The 16,896-nt window shown below is 38.4% G+C and overlaps 1 protein-coding gene across 2 annotated transcripts in view; it reads right to left on the bottom strand.

The window, feature by feature from the left end:
* Positions 1–16,896, bottom strand: part of kcnd2 (potassium voltage-gated channel, Shal-related subfamily, member 2) — a 244,723-nt gene that overhangs the window by 8,747 nt on the left and 219,080 nt on the right. Inside the window, exons 5-6 of one of the 2 annotated variants that reach the window (XM_079624393.1) lie at positions 4,063–4,225; positions 699–797 (exon numbers count right to left, since the gene is read on the bottom strand). In XM_079624393.1, coding sequence (XP_079480519.1) covers positions 699–797; positions 4,063–4,225 — 262 coding nt within the window. The remainder of the gene's footprint in view (positions 1–698; positions 798–4,062; positions 4,226–16,896) is intronic. The other variant, XM_079624394.1, reaches the window with a different exon arrangement.

Below are 16,896 nucleotides of genomic sequence, written 5' to 3'. Positions count from 1 at the left end.
TGCTCTTCGAGAACCTGCATATGATCAGCAGGCACTCGATCAACACGCCTCATGGTCTCTGCCTCGCATTAAACCCCGCCTCCCGTTTAGATGCTGGCCAATCAATGACATGCAGCTCAGACAGTTTCATTCCTCCATGTGATGAGTTCTGATGATGTCACGAAGAGAGAGAGAGAGAGAGAGAGAGTGAGAGAGAGAGAGAGAGCGAGCAAAAACCAGTCCGGAGAGAAATTCACTCAAAAATGCATGAGTAGTAGTTGTCGAAAAAAGCAGTTAAAACAAGTAGACAAGATACAAAAAGTAAAAAAGAGATAAAGTAGATGGAGAAAAGGGTTGCAGTAAAAAACAGGGGGCCCCGTTGGAACTGGAGCGGATGGGAGTGGCCCCCGCAAGGCCAAGCCGCATGCACCGCACTGCCATTGGAAAAGAGGACACACGATAATTGATGGTCTCATGACCAGCTACCAAGAGGTGTCGGAGTACCCGGGCTAGGCGTTAGAAAGAGCGAAAGAGAGTGAGAAAGATAGAAAGTTGGAGGAACACAACGGAAGCGTTGATGGGGACAGCCCTGCTGGACCCCGGCCCCCTGGCGGAGAGGCGAACGGCCAGGGGGGAAGAGGGGTCCACATGCACCAGCACCAGCCCATCATGTCACGGTCCATTAAGAGAGACCCCGGCGAATTGCTTTCCACCGTTACCTCCTCCTCTGCGTCCACCAGCATTCCATTGCGTTTGTACTGCAAATAAGCGTTAGCACCACCGCTCTTCGCTGCATGAATTCTAGCAAGCCTGGTTTTCTGTTCAGGTGGACAAACACACGTGCGTTTAGCCTAACACGTCCTCCTCTCGTGATCAATGTGGCTGTGAATGTGACTGGAGGTTTGCATGCTCATGTCTGACATGAAGAATGGCAATGTGTCGTATGTTCTCCGTCGAAAGTACTTTGATCAAATAAAAATTGTAACAATACCAGTCTTTCTGTAATGTGGCTAGATGTACATTGCAAGGAGGGAATATTTTGACATCATATATCAAATAAATGAAATAAAAAAAGATATAAAAATACAGTCATGTAAAAATATTAAAAGTTTGGCATCAGTAAGATTTATTTTAAAGAAATTAATACTTGTATTCAGCAAGGATGCATAAATTGATCAAAAGTGACAGTAAAGACATTTATAATGCTACAAAAGATTTCTAATTCAAATCAATATTTTGAGCTTTTCATTCATCCTAAACAAAACATATCATGATTTCCTGAAGTATCATGAAGTATTGACTGATCAACTGATAATATTAAGAAATGTTTCTTGAGCACAAAATCAGCAGAAAAGTCAGCTTTGCCAACACAGGAATAAATTCCATTTTTAAAATATATAAAAATAGAAAAAAAAAACCCAGTTATTTTAAACTGAAATGATATTTCACAATATTACTGTTTATACTGTACTTTTGATCAAATAAATACAATCTTGGTGAGCATAAGAGACGCCTTTCAAAAACAGTAAAAATGTTACCGTCCCCAAATATTTCAACAGTAGTGTGTGTGTGTGTGTGTATAGATAGATAGATAGATAGATAGATAGATAGATAGATAGATAGATAGATAGATAGATAGATAGATAGATAGATAGATAGATACTTAATAATTATATTTATAAAATGATGTCAAACTACTTATTTCAAATTTTTTCCTTGAGGAATTTCAGTATTTTTTCTTTAAATCTCCAGCAGATAGATTGCCAGAACCAAAAACTTGTGTCAAAATATCAAACTGCTATACATTATTCATTAAAGTATTAACATCTTAAAAAATTTGTTTATTAGGGCCCGAGCACCGATGGTGCGAGGACACTATTGGAATTGCTCTGTTTATTTTTGTTTAAGTTTCAGTACAGTAAAATGATAAGGGTATCGGTAGATCGACTACTGAAATGTTGGTATTGTTACAAACTTGACTTCCTGTCTCACTTTCCCCTCTTCTATTCTCGTCCTCAGCTCCCAGTTAACTGGATGAACAGACTGTTGTTCTTGGGTGAACTGCGTGTGCTGTTTATCCATGCTCGGAGGGGCAGTGGGATATCTGAACTGTTTGTGGCTGGAGAAGAACAGCTAAATTAAGAGAAGACACTCATCTAATGAGACACGATGTGATATCACTGTCTGTATTCTGATCACCCCCATAGGAGAACAGGATACAGAACACAGCATCTGTTCCTCGCCTGGTCTCACTGGCCAAGTACACACTGCAGCTAAATACAGTTGTGACTCCTCTTGTACACAGAGTTCTGTCAATTTAGAAGTTTGATGATGACCAAATAATTGTGCGTAGTACGTACAAAACTCATTTAAATGGCATGAACAATAGGATTTGGTTTACTAAATGCTGACAGATGTTGCAAACGGAAAGGTTTAAACCACTATGTCAATCATTGCATGTACAGAAGTGACTCCTGTTTTCCGTACGCACGTGAAATGAGGATTTACGGTAGGAATATTCACAAAAAGTAATGACAGATCACAAGGCTCGTGCCATAATAAATTCAAACGTCTGGCTAATGCATCGACTATAAATGTAGTGCGTGTGCGCGGACAGCTTCGTTGATTATAATGGCAGTCGCTGTGCAGATGGGCTGTAAAACTTGCATTTAAATTTAATTGCAAAAGTAATCAGATTAATTGAGGTTTGGGAATGAATTGAATCGTTTCTTTTTAAATAATCCTGAAGCATCAGGATATGCAAATTCCGTCATCACGGATTGGTGCACATCTACATTCCATTTGCTGCCACAGCTAAAGATTGGGTTACACCTTTTTTTGAGGGGATGTAGTTACATTGAATTTACTCAAATAAGAACTGAGTAATATTAATCACCTACATGTACGTACTAGAGTCACAGTTAGGGTTTGGTTTAGGGTTAGTTACTTGTAATTATGCATCACTTACTGTTACTACTATAATACACGTAGTGACGTGTAACTATGTCACCTTAAAATAAAGTGTTACTAAAGTTTGAGATAATGGCAAACCTAGAATAATTTTCTTCACTGGTTCCAGGCATAACGAAATTTGAGTATTTAGGCGATTAACTTGTATGGAAGCTTGTTTCTGCCATGGAATAAAAAACAATATGAAAAAGGTAATTGTAGATTTTTATCTCGCAATTCAACTCTATAATTCACAATTGTGAGTTCATGTATCACAATTCTGAGAAAAGGTCAGAATTGAGAGGTACAAACTCGCAATTCTGACTTTTTTCTCGCAATTGCGAGTTCTTTTATTTCACAATTCTGACATTTTTTTTAAATAGAACAGCGAGTTTACGTATATTGAAATTTAGGCTTTATAACTCACAGTTGTGAGTTTATATCTTACAATTCTGAGAAAAAATGTCAGAATTGAAAGATATACATTCGCAGTTTTGAGTTTATAACCTGCAATTTTGAGCTTTTTCCATCACTGAATAAAATAAAAAAGGCAATTGCAACTTTCTATGTCACAATTCTGACTTTTCCCCTCGCAATTGAGAGTCTATATCGCACAGAACTACGGGGAAAGACAATCTGAATTGTGAGACATGAAATCAGAATTGCAAGAAAAAAAGCTTCCATACGCTTGTGCTTTTAAACTTTGCAGTGTGTATGTGACCGTTCTCTCTTTTGTTCTCTCATCATTTCTTTATATCTGCCATTCTCAAAGTTTCTCTCTGCTTGTCTGTCTTGTTTCTGTGTGTTTGTGTTTCTGTCTGCTGTGTTGAAGTACGGGATGAGATCTGGCCATGCACTAGAAATGATGGTTCCACAGAGACCTGCAGTTAACATACCACAGAGACACACACACCACTCAGCGTGCAGACATCTGGGTCACAAGCACATTGTGCCAAGTTGTATTAAATGCTATCCCAGTGTCATTTATGCGTTTGTGTGTTCATGGTCCTGTCAGGGACTAATCTCTTTGCCACAGCCAGACCAGCTTGTATTTCAAGAGAACATCTACATTTGAGCCCGGCTCCGTTTAGCGCTGTGAGGTCAGAGGTCGTGGACCGTGCTGGTGTAGGGTACCTTTTGGGCACGCCGCTTTTCTGCACGTTGACTCTGATGGTAGATCCGACTGAAATTGGACACAATGACAGGAACGGGAAGAGCAATCACCAACACACCACTCAAAGAACAAATAGAGCCAAAGATCTTCCCCATGATGGTCTTAGGAACCATGTCTCCGTATCTGTAACACAGAAAAGGAGAGAGTCACAACACAGATATGGGTCAGTGGCAACGGTTCAGTGAAAAAAAATCTAGTTTCAAGAAATTCAAAATAAAAAATAGGATGCATATTTTATCTCTAAAATGTCAAAGAGTGTAACCATCAAGTAAACAGTACTAATATATGTTCTTTACACTAGCCTTGAGTGTACACAATTTATTAATTTAAATGATGATAATATATTTTCAAACAAATTTGCCAAAGTTTTTTTCTTCAAGAATTTCAGCCTTTTAATGGGACTTTTTTTCCACACAAAAAATATCCAAATGAACTTTAATTAAAAATGTTCATCATAAAATAGGCGTATTCAAGTCATGCTTTTCTGAATAGCTTCATGGTTCCAGGCGAAACATTATCCACTTTAGATAAAAGCATAAGCTAAATGAATTCCATCATGCCATTGACCCCGAAATCGCAGAAATATTTTAGACCTTCACAAGCTGGGTTTTAATTCTTCATTTCCACCAGCTCAGGTGATTTCATCTGGTAATGTAATGGATGACAGCACTAGGGGGCACTAGAGAACCACACAGCATGGGGCAAATATTCACTCTCAAATTTTGTGTGAAAATCTCTTCTTTTTTTTATATTTGACCGCAGGCTTTTTTCCTCATAAAGCCTTAACATCCTCAAACTTTTTAACTCGATGTTAAAAAAAGACTGTTTGCATGTGGTGGGAAGAGCTGCATGTGTGTGTGGGCTGAGTTTCATGATATATGAGATCAAGTTCTCTGACCTACTTCCCAACTCTCAATTTAAAATTACATTAAAATAATAACCATTACAGTGATCCAAAACGCTCATATTCCACACAATGTCGTCCTAAAATGGCATTCATGTGAACATGCTGTCTTGAGAACACACAGTACTGGCACGATTGCATTCTTGTTCAAACAAACACACACACACCCCTTCTGTTGTACCACCTCCTCTTCGTCTTTTTAAAGCAGGCCAACGCATGACAAACCAACTCCGTCACTGGCATTCAGGAGACGATCTGCCATTAGTCAACAGAATGATGGTTCATCTCATCAGTATCCAAGCTGTCATTCCAGCAGCGCCACTTTAAAATTTTGATGGGGATGTTTACTATTTGCAATATTTTGGACATGTACCATGGTAAAGCCATAGTATTCTTTGAATGACATTTACATATAGTCATTTAGCTGAAACTTGTGGCTAACAAATAAGAAACATCGCCAGCAATTAGCATGTAAATGCATAGAAATATTGCAATCATTCGGCACCATGGTACGCCTATGCATTCTATAATTTTTCATCACAATAATTTTGCTGTGACCACTGAAGTGACCACACAAGACCTGAGCCTAGACCTCCATCTTCCATTCGTTGAAAAATCAGGATCACCCAAAAATAAATGTACTAAATCTCATTTCGTTTCAAACCTGTATGACTGTTGTCACTCTAAAAAATGCTGGGTTGTTTCAACCCAATTTTGGGTAAAATATGGACAAACCCAAATGTTGGGTTAAAAATGTAATTGAAAAATTTAACCCAATGGCTGGGTTTGTCCATATTTTATCCAAAATTGGGTTGAAACAACCCAGCATTTTTTAGCAATGTGGCAATTACGAAGCTACAAAGTAGTATTGGAAAATATTGAGAAAAATGCATCTTTTACATCTTTGGCATCTTTTATCTTTTAAGTCGCAATTATGAGATCCAAGAAAGTAAAAAATTGTGAGATATGGGGGTACTTTGTGAGAGATAATCTCAATTGGGTAGTCATAATTCTAAAAAAAACAAAGTTGCATTCACGAGAAATATTATAAATTTGCAATTACGAGAAATGGTCGCATTGGCAAGAAAGCTGCAATTATGAGAAACAAATACAAAATTGTGACTTACATTGTTACATTGAAAGAGATTAAAGCACAGTTATGAGAAATAAAGTCACAATTGTGAAAGATAAATTGTGAGATATACATTAGGTCTTTAGAAGACTAACTGCCTGATTTGTTTACCCAGTACAGTATTACTGTACTTCCAACACTGAAAGTCAATGGGGTCCAATAGGTTTGTTTTGGACCCCATTGGCTTTACATGTACAAAACAGTTGAAAAACAAATTCTTCACAACATCCCTGTCACTTTAAGATGAAAATGCATGTATTGAATAAACGTCATGGCAATGTACATGTGCTTCAAGGGTATATAGTCTTTTTGAAATGAACAAACAAGCTTTTTCCGGTACTCATCTCCTCTCAAAGGACATATGCTATGATTTAAAAGAATTAAAAAGATAAATAAATAAATGAGCATTGTGAGATACTGAAAGCAGTGCATAGCATGTCGTAACGGTGCTGAGAGGCTTCCGTGCTCTAAGTGAAGGATCTAATTGAATTACGGCGAGGAGAATATGAGCTCAAGGGGCCTGATGCGACAAAGCCTCCATAGACTGAGTCATAATTACGGACGGCACAGAGTCGACTTCTCCAATTAAACGCCTGTAATTAAATATGCCAGCGAGAGAGAAAGAGTGAAAGACAAGACACGCAAAGAGTTAAGAGGCTCTCGTTTATGCTCTGTACCGTGGCCGACATTATCGACGACACTGACCCAGTCATTCAGAGCCCTGAAAAATATCCATATTAATGGTCGCATGAGCTATAGCGGTATTCATGACTGATCAATAGAGAGCTTTGTGATCCCCTGCACCGATAGACAATAGACTTATTATAAGGGACCAATAAAGTCCCTTGTAGGCAATTACCCTCATAATTAGATTTGTGTACATGATGAATATGTCGGCCACTAGCTGCTAATCCAAATCCGCATACTAAGCTGTTATTTGCAAAGTGTGTGCGCGTCGCATTTTGATTCTCCACGGCCAGCCTGAACGTAATAAAAGATATTGACCTTGCACTGTGTCAGTCAGGTGTGTGTGTGTGTGTGTGTGTGTGTGTGTGTGTGTGTGTGTGTGTGTGTGTGTGTGTGTACTAGAGGGGACAGCAAGGACTCTAATTTGCTCTCCGCGTTTGTCATTTCCTTGCTGCTCACTGTCCAGTACTGTTACGTATGACAGCATCCCAATTAACCCAGCCGACCTGTACTGGCCACTCAGAGAAACTGAGAAAATGATCCTAGTTTAGAACAGCACACACACTTCACTGCAGCACAAAACAAAATAAAGGCAATCACAAAAAAACGTACATCTTGTTTAATGTTATTGGTATACACAAGTTTAATCTTCTAGAGATCTTAGAGACTTTATCCCCCGGTTTCACAAACCAGGCTAAAGATAGTCCCAGTCTAAAGTGCATGTTTTAGCTGTTTTAATCGAAAGCAACTTGTACTGATATTTTTGTCAGGACCACTATAGTCAAATATGATTGACAATTAGCATACAGTTTGGATTGGTATGGTTCCGTTCTGGGCGAGAACAGGGAGAGCAGCAATAACCCCCCCCTTAGGGTAAACACAACAGAACCAACATGAATGTATGCAGATATCATTAATTCAAGATTTTAAAGTACAACATAATTTGAGAATTTATTCTGACTCAAGGGGAATCAGAATGCCTGGGCGAATCAGACTGGACGAGAGGAGGAGCTGGGGATGGAGGAGGGTAATTCGCTTCTGAGAAATGCCATAGCTGCTGATAATACTGAAGGTGATAGACGTCGTATTCCTATAGGTAGATGTGGATCAGCTGACAGTCAGCTGATACGAGCTTGACTAACGTGACCTGCCAGAACTGACGCCAGTATTTTGTCTCAATATGCACACCAGCAATGTTTCTTTCTAAGGCACGCTTTTAAAAGCTACTTAAATGCACTTATTGAACTAAGGCCTAATCCTGGCTTAATCTGTCTGTGAAACCGAGCCTTTATCTCACAATTGTGATTTATGACTTTATCTCTCACAATGTAACTTCATATCTCACAACTTTGATTCTCGTAACTGCAACTTTATCGTAAATGTGTCTATTTCACATATGTGTCTATATCACATAAATGCATCAATGTCTTGTAAATTTCTTAGAATTGTGACTTTTCTCTTACAATTGCGACTATCTCTCAAAAAGTAACTTTATATCTCACAATATGACTTTGTAGTTCACAATTTTGGCCTTTTCTCGCGATTCCAACTTTATGTCTAACATCTGCGACTTTGTTTATCATGATTGCGACGCTATATCTCCTACAATGTGACATTGTTTTTAATATTTACAAATCGTTTTTACCTTTAAGGATATCCCTAAAGCAAGGTTTTGCCCAATTTCTGAGGACAGTTTTGTCCTCAAACTTTAGCTAATTAAACTCACACTGCTTCTGCAAGAAACTTTGAGAGCACCTTGATGGACACAGAGCAATTACGATCCAATCAGCCGGCAGAAAAAGCAGTCATCAAAGACACCGTTTCAAAGTAAACAGCTGTAAGAGCCCGTAAACCCAAACACAGTCCTGCAGATTACAGGGGGATGAAATCCAATGAAAGAGACTCCTGACATGACTAAAAAAGCAGTAAAACCCTTTATTTTCCCCACACTTTATGAGTCCATATCTTCGCTCTTCGGCTCCAGCGTTATGTGAAATGAGAGAAGGGTGGATGGACATAAAGAGACAGTGAGATTAAAAAACGCAGAGCTCACTGACTTAATAACTCTTGCTTCATGAAGCTCTGGGCTGATTGGAGATGAAATATGCTTATCAAGTCTAACGAATTCAGCACTCATTAGAATATTAAGAGCCTGAGTTAATGACTAGAGCGTTCCATTTAACTAAGCCCGTCTGGGCTTCTAACTCTTATTCACAGTCACACGTGAGGGAAATGTCACTCTCCTTGTTTTATTGTCCTGTAATGTGCAATACTGTATGTGACTGTTTTTAAAGCACAGAATAATCGTATTCACAGTATTCGCATACTGACATTATGCAAATATAATTAGTGCTGAAAGTAATCTAAACTAAACAAACCGCAAACTTTCACAGCATTTGCTAAGGTGTTCGTAACAGTTGCAATTACATTGTTTATTTTGGCCATTTCTGTCTGCTATGAGAAAACCGCTTCGCTTGAAAAATAATAGCACGCGCTGTCCATGAACAATTCACTGTCATGAGGCTAAGAAGCAGTGCTGGGTATTACTTACAAACTTTAGATGGTTACTGATTCCAAATTACATGACAAAAAATGTAGTTAGTATATACAATATAAGCGGACTACTTTTTGATCACTTTTAGATTACTTGTGACCTAATTTGTTTATCACATTGATTTGAATAGGGCAATCTTGTACCAAGATTCAACTCAACAAGTTAATTTTTTTTTTTTTACTGTGTAATAATTATATGATATTCTAAACAAAGGGATTTTTTCACCTGTTTTATCGGCCACCAGGGGGAAATCATTAGTCTGATCATTTGGAAAATTAAGAGCACAGCTGTCTTCATCATGCCATATTATTGGAGGAATCATTCATGTATCACAAACATTGGGTAAGTTATGCCCATAAATGTTACACTTAGGGCAAGTTTGTGGAAAAGTATATGCATTAAGTTTGACTTGCTGTCAGTAAACAAAGACCTTGAAAATAAGCACTAATAGACCTAATTACATGAGATTACATTTTTGGTGGACAGATGCTGAGATTTGTCCCACCTTAGTCCAACTCAAGAGGGAACACTGTTCCGCAACTCATCTAAGCGAAGGAAGCTAAACAAGCGGGATGTGTATGTCATGCACAAGCAGCACTACTGAGTTCTGATTCTCCTCTCCTTCGGCTGGGCACAGCACTGTAGGTGAAATCTCACAACTGAGGGTTTCATGAAAGGCTTTTGTGAATGCTTTATGGCCAGGCAGTTGGAAGCTTCACATGAGACTCCCTCCCTCCCTCATCAATAATTCTGTCTATGCTTTCCTTACCCCTCCCATGAATGCTCAACAATCTGTTTTATCCCATCTTACCTTCCTACATCTTTTCACTCTCTCTGCCTCCATCACATTTGTGGACATACAGACTCATATCAGAGATGTCCCCTGTTTGAGCACGGCTAAAGGTGAGACAGACACATAGAGTTTATTGCATCAACCAATGCTTTCTTCTCCCGAGCTCTTAGCACAAGCAGGTACAAAGTCCTTGACCTGATAATGAAAGATGATCTCCTGGCTTTCGAACGCAACTTCTCGTTGATGCATACAAGTGAGGGAGAGGGAGAGAGAGAAGATAAGGGTCTTTTATCTTTTCTTATAAACCCACAGATTGGTCTCTTGCTCCACTTACTCACAGCAGATCAATCAGAGATAAAGCTCTGAGCTCACTTTTGTGTCCAAGAAAAAAAAAATACTCTCCCCGCACAATGGGCGTGAAGCTTAAGGTGTTCAATTTCCAGAGAAGATCACACTTAATGATCATTATATGGACAGATCAGTCGTTTTTACACAGCTGGGCATGTCGTTTGTGTCACGGCTCGGGGAACAGCGTGTGAAACGCGATGAGAGGTCATCGCTGATGGCAAAAATGCTGACATCGAAATAGAGGAAGGTGAATGAGCTTTTATGGGCAAACATGATACACTCATAACCCAATCAATTAGAGCAATCTCATTTCCCTACTGCGTCCAGCTTAGAGTGAATAATCGATAATGGAGAAGAGAGGTCGAGATGCTAATGTATGCTAAGAGGCTAAACAACACTAAAATCTTCTCTGCTCAAAACCCTATAGGAAACGGCTCATTAGTTTTAGGACAGATGTGAGTATGCACATGTGATTGTTAAGCAGATACATATCAAGCACATTATCCTTTTTTATCATACTTGATGATCGATCTTGAGCTAGCTATGGTGGCAACAAACCTCAGTTAAACAAACTAAAAGAGTGTGCTGCTGTTATTGTTAACTATTGCTCCAGCACCAGTTTAAACTAACTTTAAAAGACTAGCTTGAGGCGATTTTCTTCAAACAGTTGTTTCACTATGACAGTTGTCCTGAAGGAGAAAAGAGATGGTAGCTTTAGCTATAGAAGTTAAATGACTAGAATTGGGAGATTTTCTTCAAACTGCTGCTCCACTATGACAGTAGTTCTGAAAGAGAAAAGGGATGGTAGTTTACACTAATGTCTGCTAAGCTACGACACATTTAAACTAAATTTAACTAATTTGCGTGGCCAGATTTTGTTCTAACTGTTTACACAACCCAACACAAGACAGTATACTTGACCAGAAACACAAAAGTGATGGTAATGTTTTACTAGGTAGCTAGTAGCTACAAACATGTTTAAAGACAAAATGGTTGGTGATATTTATGCTAATGTTGCTAAGAAGCTACAAAAGCAGTTTAAGCTAACTTTAACTTACTAGCATGGCATTTCTTTACTTTAAACTGTTGCGCACCATGCCTGCTGCAGTAATGCACACTTGTATTGGATTAAAATTTGCGTTATTACTTGACCTGAAAGACAATGGTAATGTGTATGATATAATTTGTAAGGTGCATATAAACGTTTAAACAAGCTTTAACTAATTAGCATGGCAAGATGACTTAAATTACATTAAATAATTGTATTTTCAACACATTTTGAAATGCCACAATGCACAAATCGACCTTTGTTTGTGCAAGTTTTGGGCCTTCATTATAGGACATTTCTAGATTACATTCTCAGTTCTCTTGCAGCGAAAAAAAAAAAAAAAACATTACCTATTATAATAATTGCACTATTTCCAGCCATAATTGAAGCTCTGGAAGTTTGTTTTATGCGATTTAGTTGTTTCCTGAAGAGATTTTAATGTGTTTACATAATTATTTTCTGCTTTCGGTCCAACAGGACTTGTGTCATGGCTAAGTGCTAATCAGCATAATTATGATCACATAAATGCTATTATGTGTGGATGTTAATGACCCACCTGGTCGAACTGAGGGAGCCTCCCCTGCCTCTCGCAGTAGACAGAGGAAAGGGAAAAAAACCTTCAGCCTTTTCTCGCCGTATAACTACAGTATTGTGCGCATGCAACAGATGCTCCACATGGAATCTACTTCGGCAGAACTAAAACTCAAGGACAAATCCTTCACAGGTTTTGGCAGAATGCAAATAACCCTCGTTCAGATATTCACTTTGTATGTTTTTTTTTTTTCCTCATTTGAATTGCTAATGTTGTTGAAATAGAAAGTAAAATGCTAACATATGCAGCCAAATTGATTTTGTTTAGGGCTACCAAGAGGTTAATAAATGCTAATATGCACACTACTTCAGAAACTTGGAAGAACAGGATGCAAAGCAAACAAAATGGGTCTGATTAGTGTGTCAGGACACTCTCAAAGTTCAAAGGGGCTGAGATTTGGATGAGCAAATAATGCCATTGCTAGCACCAACGCTAATGATCAGAGAACATCATCTGAAGATGAGACGACATTAGTGCCACTAAGTTCCTGCAGCAGGTGCTTGTGTGGTCGTGTGTGAGCAGAAGAGTACATTAACACATGTCCACCGACATGCCATAATTAATGTTCTATTCCACTACAGTTATGCTTCTGTGAATCATGATTCACACATACACACTTGACTCAGAGGTCATCTTTTCATCTGCCTCTTGAACATGTGATTTTGTATCTATAAGCCATCATATAATATATCCGTATAATTTAACCTTCAGACTGTCATAACAGGGCAGCTATGGAAAGGCACGTAAGAGAGCCGCTGAATGTGAGAAATGACTTCATTTTGTTCATTTCTCTATTTCCAAGGGAAGCTATTTGGGCGTATGGCAAGCGAGCGAGGTCAAATCAATGAGCTGTCCCTGACATTATCACAATGGAAAACTCCGCATCAAATGTCAAAGGCCAATGTGCAATAACACTGTGTAGGAGAAAGAAAGCAGGTATGAGGGGAGAACATGAATAGATATAACATCATTGAGGCAGTGGCAGAGGTCACAGTGCGGCGCTGATGTCAAGCGGCATTATGCTGCAATAATGTTTCGGAAATTGTCCACGGAACATTGAGGGAATGTTTAGCGCTGTGTTCCAGCAGTGAGGGTGAAGATGCTTCAATCTGTGATAACTGACCTTCTCAAGACAGAACATTTGTAGCTGTCTGTCAACCTGACACACCAATACACACATAAACATGCACGACCGCTGTTCTTACAGTGTGTGGGTTTCACAAAAACATGCTGAGAACATATGTTCAGATTTCACCCCCCACCGCAAAAAAAAAAAAAAAAAATGCATAAAGGAAGTCTATTTTTAAGACCAAAGGGATAGTTGAGCCAAAAATTACAATTCCGTCATTATTACTCTCATGTCATTGCAAACCTGAATTACTTATTTTTTTCTGCAAAACACATGATATTTTGAAGAATTTTTTTGCTGTTTTTGTCCATATCATGGAATATTATATAAATATTTTGCATTTTTGCTGCCTTGGCAACTAATTGAAATAAATAGGTTTAGGCCGACGTACTAAAATGAATAAAAACTAAATTGAAATATTTATAAAAACAAAAACAAATAAAATGTACAAAACCAGCAAAATTACTAAATCTTAAAGCTAGACTGTGTAGGAATAACTGCCATCTAACGGTGAAATTGTATATGACTACCAACTGAATATTACTTTCTAGCCCCTCCCATTCCGAGGGCGTTTTAACTCCTACGGTGGCCGTATTATTTCAAATCTGCCGGCAGTCGCGAGTAATCCCCCCCTCGCATTCGTCACGGTGCCACTGAGTGTAATAACGCGAAAGGCGAAGCTTGAATTCCCGGTATGTCCCTCTTTGGCTAATGTATTTTCAAGATGGAGGCGCAACATGGCGTCCGCCATTCGAGCAGCTCACCCGTGTGTATTATAAATGTCAGATTCTACGCTTACGAGAATACTTGATTAGTTGGTTGATTAGTTGATTAATGAGCACATATCATTTTGAAAGAACAAAGTGATTTTTGCTAAGAATCAACTAAAAAAATTACACAGAGTAGCTTTAAACTAAAATTAAACTAAAACTGAAGAATAAAAATAAAAACTAATTCAAATATTTATTAATCCTATGATATATTAATAATAAAATAATAAAATTGTGACAAGTCCAAATTAGAGAAGTAAAGTTATAGTAATAGTCAAACTTTCAATTGAGTGAAAAGTTACAATTCAGAAATATTATGCCACAATTATAACAATAAAAATCTGCAATTACTTTGTTATATTTCCCATCAAAAACTCATTATTGTAATGTATCTTGAGGTTTTTCTTTTTTGCTGTAGTTCCCATTATTCCCGATGATTCTCATTATTGCATACAGAGTCGGGTCGTCCTATAGATGATACGGTGGATTGCCTTTGGCTCCAATGAGCCTTGGGGTCCCTGCAAGCAGGTCTATACTAGAAGAGCAGATCATAACTGCCAACACAAGGACGCTTCTCACCCCTTCCTATTGTAAACCATACAATCATGACAAGGACATGTCTTTGAGAGTTTTCGATAGATTCGCCCATTATGCACAAACATATAAGCAGATGTGTTATTTACACACCCACACACTGAATGTTTCTTCTGAGAGCTGTCAGGAAGAAAAAAAGCTGCATTTGTCTGAATACAGATCTGACTCAGTCTCAGTCAGTTTTGATTGTCTGCCATTGATGGTCGGTGTATAGTCCTCAAGGAAAGGCCAAACACAAACACACACTCGCATGAGGAGGAAAGAAACGCAAAGAATTGTGAAATGAAAGATTTATTGCATACCTTTTCAGCTCAGAGCTAAACACACACACATAATCTCACTAAATTATGCACACACACACATTTTCAGAGACAAGCTCCAGTTTGACACTTCATTCCACCTACAGACCTGAGCACAGAGGACAATTAGTCAACCAGGCCTTGGGCAAGACAGATGCAGATGCCATATTTCTCTCTAATCCAGTAATACTATCTCCACTCGATTCCCATAGTCTCTGTATGTGTGTGTGTGTGTGTGTGTGTGTGTGTGTGTGTGTACTGAAAATGAATGACGAATTTAGAAATAGAAGTTTTATTAGCAGATTTTGCTGTCCAATTTTGTTAGAAACACCACTCATTCGTGATTGGATTTTACAATGCTCTGGCGTACATGATGACTAAAACAATATTTTTTTAGATATCAAATATCAAGTATGTGCAAATTACACAGTGATAATCAGAGGGGTTCAACTATTTTAAAAGAATTTCGACAACATTTTACATTAAAGTTCAATGCATAAACATTTATTAAAGCTACACTGTGTAGGATTTTCTCCCATCTAGCGGTGAAATTGTATATGAATACCAACTGAATATTACTTTTTTAGCCCCTCCCATTCCGAGGGCGTTTTAACTCCTACGGTGGCTGTATTATTTCAAATCAGCCGGCAGTCGTGAGTAATCTCTCCCTCGCATTCGTCACAATGCCACTGAGTGTAAAAACGTGAAAGGCGAAGATTGAATATCCAGGTATGTCCCTCTTTGGCTAATGTATTTTCAAGATGGAGGCGCAACGTGGCTTCCGCCGTTCGCGCGACTCGCTCGTATGTATTATAAATGGCAGATTCTACACTTATGAGAATACTTTATTAGTTGGTAGAAGTAATTATACATAATGAGCACATTTAATTTTGAAAGAACAAAGTGTTTTTTGCTAAGAATCAACTTAAAAAATTACACAGTGTAGCTTTAATGCATTCAGCATCATGAACTAACATACAACTTTTACCGCTTTTATTAATCTTGGGTAATTTTGACTAATGCAATTCTGCTTAAGAGTTAAGAGTCTTGTATTCACAGCTCCATTCAACAGGTCTAGGTTTAAACTCATACGACAGAAATGAGCTCTGAATATTAGAGCTGGAGTTTTCTTGGACTGTTGGTTATGAGAGCATTGTGAAAGCAGAAGAACTGTTAAATCCTGATCATCACGATCTTTCATCATAAGATCTTCACACACACCTGACTCTTTACGGAGTCCATGACGGATAAACCAGTCCTGTTCCCTCTGAAAGAGTGTCTCCGGTAGAGCCGCTATAATTCACGGAATAAAAAATGAGAGGGAAAACTGAGCCAAGGATGGAGAGGGATGAAAGGCGGGCAAACTATAAATAGCCCACCTGGGCTGCTTCACTCATCCGTCTGCTTTTGAACTTGTCATCCGCCAAATTGGTGCTGCGGGCCATGTCATCCATCTCTTTCTGGAGAAGGGGTGAAGAGAGGTGGTACCCCTGGCAACCACGCAATCCCTCATTCGCACACTGATCCATCACACTATCACATCCAAATCACAAAGACACACACACACACACACACACACAGGTCGACTTTACACTGCGTTTCGTGTCCAGATTAGTATCTGGATTCTTTGTGTGTGTCTGTATTACATTTTGCTGCATTCCAAAGTATCTCTACTTAACATTTACATATTAAAATTACCAAGGATTCTTACCTGATGAGAGGGATTTAACTTAATTTACTTAAAACTGACTTAAAAAATGAGTTAAAACTTGTATAACTTATAAAAAAAGTTGAAACGTCCCCCTGTAGTCAATAATGGTATCCCTTAAAACTCACCTTTGATCATCAAACAATACATATTTAAAAGTGTTTTGTTCCCTTGAAATAAATTATTCATGTCTTAAAAAAGCTTGAATGTAACTCTACACCCTTGCCTCATTTAGT

The sequence above is a fragment of the Phoxinus phoxinus genome (genome assembly GCF_949152265.1).
Source record: "Phoxinus phoxinus genome assembly, chromosome: 9".
Lineage (NCBI taxonomy): Eukaryota > Metazoa > Chordata > Actinopteri > Cypriniformes > Leuciscidae > Phoxinus > Phoxinus phoxinus.
This window is presented reverse-complemented; position numbering and strand designations above follow the sequence as displayed.